General features: G+C 36.8%; 1 protein-coding gene across 1 annotated transcript in view; it reads right to left on the bottom strand.

The window, feature by feature from the left end:
- Positions 1 to 1,361: 1,361 nt before the first annotated feature.
- Positions 1,362 to 6,000, bottom strand: part of SETD3 (SET domain containing 3, actin N3(tau)-histidine methyltransferase) — a 61,629-nt gene continuing 56,990 nt past the window's right edge. Inside the window, exons 12-13 of the mRNA XM_074542369.1 lie at positions 4,489 to 4,649; positions 1,362 to 3,890 (exon numbers count right to left, since the gene is read on the bottom strand). Coding sequence (XP_074398470.1) covers positions 3,447 to 3,890; positions 4,489 to 4,649 — 605 coding nt within the window. The 3' untranslated portion in view covers positions 1,362 to 3,446. The remainder of the gene's footprint in view (positions 3,891 to 4,488; positions 4,650 to 6,000) is intronic.

Raw genomic sequence — 6,000 nt, 5'->3', positions numbered from 1 at the left:
GAAACTATTAAATATAGATGGTAATTACGTGAAAATCATGTGGTCATATCTGACTTCAACGAGGATCAGTTAAAAGTCTTCTAGAGGAAAAGGGATGGGTATTGCTTCATCAGATAAATTTGGGAGGGCAATGTTTTTACTGAAAACTCCTGTTTAGAACAGAGTATAAGAAATACCTAGACTGAATTTCAGAAAAGATTTTGGGAGCACCTTTCTTTTGTCTGATTGAAATACTTCAAATGATGTTTCATAATTACTTCATGTGCCTTTCTATACAACTAGGGAGGGAGAGAGAAGGGGCAGCAGTAGATACTGCATACTGGTTTCAAACGTGTGAACTAGAGGAGATTTTGTAAACTAAATCTTCCAGAATACCATTGAATCATGCGAGTTTCATGACTCCATGATGATCATTTCTCCCTAAAGGCAAATCAGCCTCAAGAAGGCATCTACTGTTGGGTTGCACAGATTTTCTGTACATACCACCTTATAATGATGTCTGAGGCAAAGAATAAATTTTCTAGCCAAGAACAAAAACCATCCCACCTCCCCAGCCAGAAGGCTCTCATTTCTCCTTCACTCATGACAGCACTTAAGCTACAGTTGCATTTACACTTTAAAAACATTTTTCAGGCTGGCAGTTGTTGCTCAATTTTGTATATTTGACTTTATCAAGAGGGAAATATGGACATCACCTCGTGGCACAGACCCAAACTAGTTACAGGTTGTTAGGGAAATGATTCATCAGTAGGTAGGTTCATGTAAAATTCAAAAGGCTTTTTTTCCCCTGTTTTGCTTTTGGAGAACAGTCCGAGAAATGCAAGTGATGTCTTTCTTACAGGAATACTTTAGATAGCTAAACAGAAGCAAGATTTGGCATTTAGCCTGGGATTAGTGTGAACAGCCTCTTAACCAAACATTATGAAGAAAGTTAACTTTAAAATGCTTTGAAAGGTCTGTTTTCATGACAGATGGTAATAAGGGCTCATCAGTGCCAATTTTTTTTGTTTTCACCTCAGTTTTCAAAAGCTTAAGTTTTAGGTTAGTGCTTCTGAAGAAACCATTACATGCATAGAGGAAAAATGCAAATTACAAAATTAGATTACTCACTATTTTTATTGTGTGTAACATATTTTTCTAAATAACACTAACAGATGAAGAGTAAGAATTTGACCATGCACTCAGTAGAACACTTTCCCTTTCTTTTACTTGAATCCTTTTTTGGTTGTTTTTCCCCAGCTATTTGTCCTTTCATCTTCATCTGTACACCTGGACAGATATTCCTCTCCCCACAGACCCCAAAAGATACAGCAGTCAGTATCAGGTAGAGGTTTTGTTTGTATATTACACTCACTAGTGAAGACATGGTAGAACTATATTTTATTCAAGAAAACCCACACATTCTGTCCTGTGGTGACCACAGGCTTTGCTAAGCCATAGATATTAGCAAATACTGGAACAAAACACAGTGTATTAGATTGAATCAAAGCATTTAAATTCTGAATTACAGTTATAATTTTCAGGGAAGGCTAGTTTCAGAATTGCATCATAGTATCTAGTACAATGTTGTGCAATGTAAGTGGCAGAAACAGAAGTGGAGTATTGGTCCTAATAAAAACCAAAACGTAATGACTCTTGTATGACATTTAAATTGTCAAGACAACAATTCCATGACATTCTACCAAAGGCAGCATATAGTTACAAAAATACTGGTCCAGCATCTTGTTAGTGATGAAGCAATATCCAAGGTGCAATGGCAACATGCCATTCTTTGTGAAATACTTTTTAAAAAACTATTTTTTTCTATTTTCCCCACACTGATGCTAGCTGAACACCAGAACTTCTATGACAACCTGAAAGAAGGTCACTATTTAAATGTGTATTGCACCAAAGATTGATGCAAAACCACATGTTCCAGGTTGCAGTATGAAAGAAGCAAAGGTTAAAAAAACTACAAATGTGCCAGAAGACGATTTACTGCAACTGATCTTCGATGAGCAGTTTGCAACCTCTATTGAGTTTTAAACAACTGTCCAAGTTTTCCATTCTATCCATCATCATGAACTTAAGGATACAAAAGTAAAAGACAAAGTCCTTAATATTGAGAATGGATTGAAACCACTTTATACTCCTCTGAATCGATCCACAAAATAAAAATATTCTGCCCTCCTCTCCTCCTAATAGGCTGGTAATTTCAAAGTCAAGCCATGGAATTAGCCTTGTTCTGATATTGCACAGTGCTAGGACTGTATGGTTTCCATCCAGAAGTTCAAACATGGACTATGACAGTGACCAAAACTGCTGGTGACAGTAGACCTGCTTAAGTTGTGGCGGTATCGCAAGAAATGTGCATCAGATGAAGACAATCTAAATGGCAAAAACCACTGCAGACTTGGCTGTGGTTTGGACTTGGGCCAAAAATACATAAACCTGATTGCCATTTCCTTTGAGAAAGCAGGATCAATTAATATCTTAACCAAAAGACAAAGCTGAGTAAGATCAGGTAACCATGTGAATTCAATGCTACATTCAACAAGACAGAAATGAAGGAGTAGCAGACAAGAACATTATTAATATTTTCCTTTTAATAATGGTTTAGTCAAAAGTGTAGCTTTGAAAATCTCTAGCTCATTGTGAAAACCTGAAGAAGCTGGGAAGTGACCTCACTTTGATCAGTTTAAAGCTGTGGCTTGGCCTATCTGCTTGCAAAATCTCCAGTAGCTCTGCCAACATTGTAAATAAAAACTGCCTGGAAATAAAAAGTAGTCAGCCTTTAAAAGTTCACGAATGTTGTATTGTAGCAGCCTAACTCTGACTGAAGAAGAAAGATATTTTATGCAGTAAACAAAAGACAAAGTAAACTGAAATCTTCAGAGATCACTTTAAGTGTATACAATTTGGATTCTCATTGACATTTAAAACTACCAATCATAAGGTTGCCACCTTACCTTTTTCTGGACTGGCACACCTGATTTTAAACAGGTTTTCCTCCAGTCTCCCAAGTTTCTGATCCTCTCATTCAGTTTTCTGCTGTATTGCTCCCCTACCTTCATGCTGAATACCGAGTCAGTCCTGCCTTCTGCTTTTCTTGGCAGGAGGCAGAGCAAGCTTTTAATTTCGGTAGTCAGAGTGACAGAACAACAAACGCACAGCAGATAGAAAAGCTCAATTCTTCCCCAGGAAGAAAATACATTTGGTTCAACAAAGGGCTGCAAAATCTTCCAAAGGCACCTCTTTCCTCAGTTTTTGCCTGAAAGCAAGATGGCAATCTTAATTGAAAAGGGATGCTAAATCTTTTAAATAACTTAAAATTTCATTTTTATATAAAGCAGCAAAACCATTTTTCTCTGCAGAAAGAGAAATGTTAACAAAGGAACACACCAACATAAATGCACTGTTGATAAACTTCAGCTAGTTTAATTTCACAAGAAAGTAAAATTTTAGGACTATTCTTTAACCTCATCAGTACTTTCTGAAGAAGATTCTTTGGCATCTTCAGTCCCTCTGTTGCTTTTCTCTTTACTAAGATTTTCACTTTCTGATTTGGTCCCATTAAATAAAGAGTTTTCACCATTTACAAACCCATTCTCTGTGACTTCAGCATCAATGGCTTCATCAATCTTTAAGTCCCCTTGCTCTTCCACATCTTCTAGGTTTCTCAAGACAATAGGGAGTCTAGAGTCTGCCACAGTGTTCTCCAACAAGGCAATATGGCCCTTGTCATACTTGGGCAGCGGAGCTCCGTCTGCCATTTGTTTGCTGTAATACTCCCTGCTGGCAGCTGCGCTCTTCACCGCCTTCTCCAGGATCTCCTTCTCACCCAAGCGCAGTTTGATGGCCATTGTCGCATGTGGGGTGAGGTCATGGCTCTCCAGGAAGGACTTATCCACCTGGGGGGAAAGAAAAATCAGGTCTGCTACTGACACCTCACACAACCAAACAGCCCCTCCCTCACCTCATCTCTTTCTCTGAGCATGTAGAGCCAAAGGGACATGAGGGGGTCTGCAAGGAGTCCCAGTGAAATTTGTCATGAAATCATAAAAAGCCCAAAATTTCTGCACATAAATCAGTCTGCATGGCAAGCAAAGTCAGGTTACTTCACAAATACATGCAACATGTAGGTTCACTTATACATTTGTAATAGGAGCACATTGCTTTGCAGTCTGGAGAATGCAACTAACAGACAACAAGTTGAAACTGATTCTCCATCTTATTTGCAGAGAAAAAAGCAAGTAGTCTCTACTTGGAAAATCAAAGGAAAAATACATTAACAAAATTACATTAACAAAATTTCCTTTTTTGCAATCTTATTTGATTTTCCTTAGATAATGCAAAACTGTTTCTGCACTTAAAAAGTACAGAATGAATTATGTACTAACATTCAGATTGAAGTTTGCAAAGACAAGATGGAGGACAAAATATCTTTTCCTACAATCACATTGCACAGAAGAACTCAGACTTTTAAATTACACATAATGATGATTTTACCTCCACAGTTGTTTTATAGGTTTTCAAAAGAAGGGATGCTCTGGCTTCCAGGAATGTCCAAAGTTTAACTTCATTGTCCCAGCTAACAGGAAAGTCAGAGTTCCCCAGAGTGAAGATTTTGCCAATCGCGTGCTCACCTATCAAGTGCTCCTTCAGCTCTTCTGCAATAAGTATAAAACCAATCTGTTAAAAAACAACCTCATCATTCACTTTGTCAGTTGACAAACTGTAGAAAGATTTATTTTCAATCGTATATCTTTGAGCAGCTAGCAAAAAATAACCCTCTCCTCAAATAAGAATTATCAGATATGCTGCTTTTTTTCTAGGATTTGCCTCAAAGAGACAACTGCAAATCTTCAGGTCAGCAGCAAATGGGCCTTCTCTCCACCTGGAAATGAAGATACTTTAGATATCACAGCCTCTCATCATACACAGCGCAAATCTCTGTCAGTGAAACAGAATGTTTTGTAAAGTAATTCATAAATGAAAGGGAGTAAATTTGTAAAGAGTGCAATGAACTTTTTGAGAATAAAAGGAACACACCAAAGAGTGTGGAATAACAATGGAATTCTTTTTCCTATTGTTTTGATAATCTTTTTCAGTAGCAGAAACTTCCTACAGGTGTTCAGAAAAGACATCCATCAAAACTCAAGAGCAGAAAATATTTAATGAGTTCCTTGATATTACACAAATTTCATATAAGTTTTAATTAATAAATTTGACTACTGCAAAGCTGTTATGACAAACTTCACCAAGAGCTTGCATGTTTAAGAAAACTGTTTCTCAATAAACAGTTTTCTTAAACACTATTTAAGACATATAAATAAAGTGAGCACAATCATATACCAAGAAATGCAATTAAAGCATTCACTAGCTATATTTTCCTCTCCAAGTCAAAATTCACTCCCTCATCAGCATCCTAAAATTATCTTCCATTGAATTTACTTCCCAGAAGTATGAGGCAATTGCAAGAGATGGATGTAGGTCCCTTCCAACTGAGCTGTTCCAGTATATTCTAATTTCTTAGTAAGTTCTAAGAGATGGATGACAAGAGGAAGTGAAGGCATGACACTAAGTTACATTGTTTTTATTAAAGAAAGCAAAGAGACCACATGCAGAAACTCAACTACTTCAGTATTCCTGCTGGCACAAAAAATCCACATCATCTACACAGCATTCCTTACTGCAAGGGAGTTCTCTCACTGTCATGACAAACTGTCACATCCATAACCTTCAAAACTGCATCTAACCAACAAGGAGCTATTATGAGCATTTAATGAGAAGTTTCACATGCACAAATAAGGTGAATATTTATTAAATGTACACATATTTTGCCCCACAAATAAAAGTAACAGAAGAGAAACTCTAGAAAAACAGTCTGCAAATACAGAAATTTTAGGTTACCAATTACCAAAATATTGAATATTTAGTTCACAAATTACTAAAATATTGAAAATACTCAACTTTGAAATGTCTCTTCCATATTTCCTCTATAGTATAGAATATTCCAGT

The sequence above is a fragment of the Zonotrichia albicollis genome, chromosome 6, assembly GCF_047830755.1.
Source record: "Zonotrichia albicollis isolate bZonAlb1 chromosome 6, bZonAlb1.hap1, whole genome shotgun sequence".
NCBI classification, from domain to species: Eukaryota; Metazoa; Chordata; class Aves; order Passeriformes; family Passerellidae; genus Zonotrichia; species Zonotrichia albicollis.
This window is presented reverse-complemented; position numbering and strand designations above follow the sequence as displayed.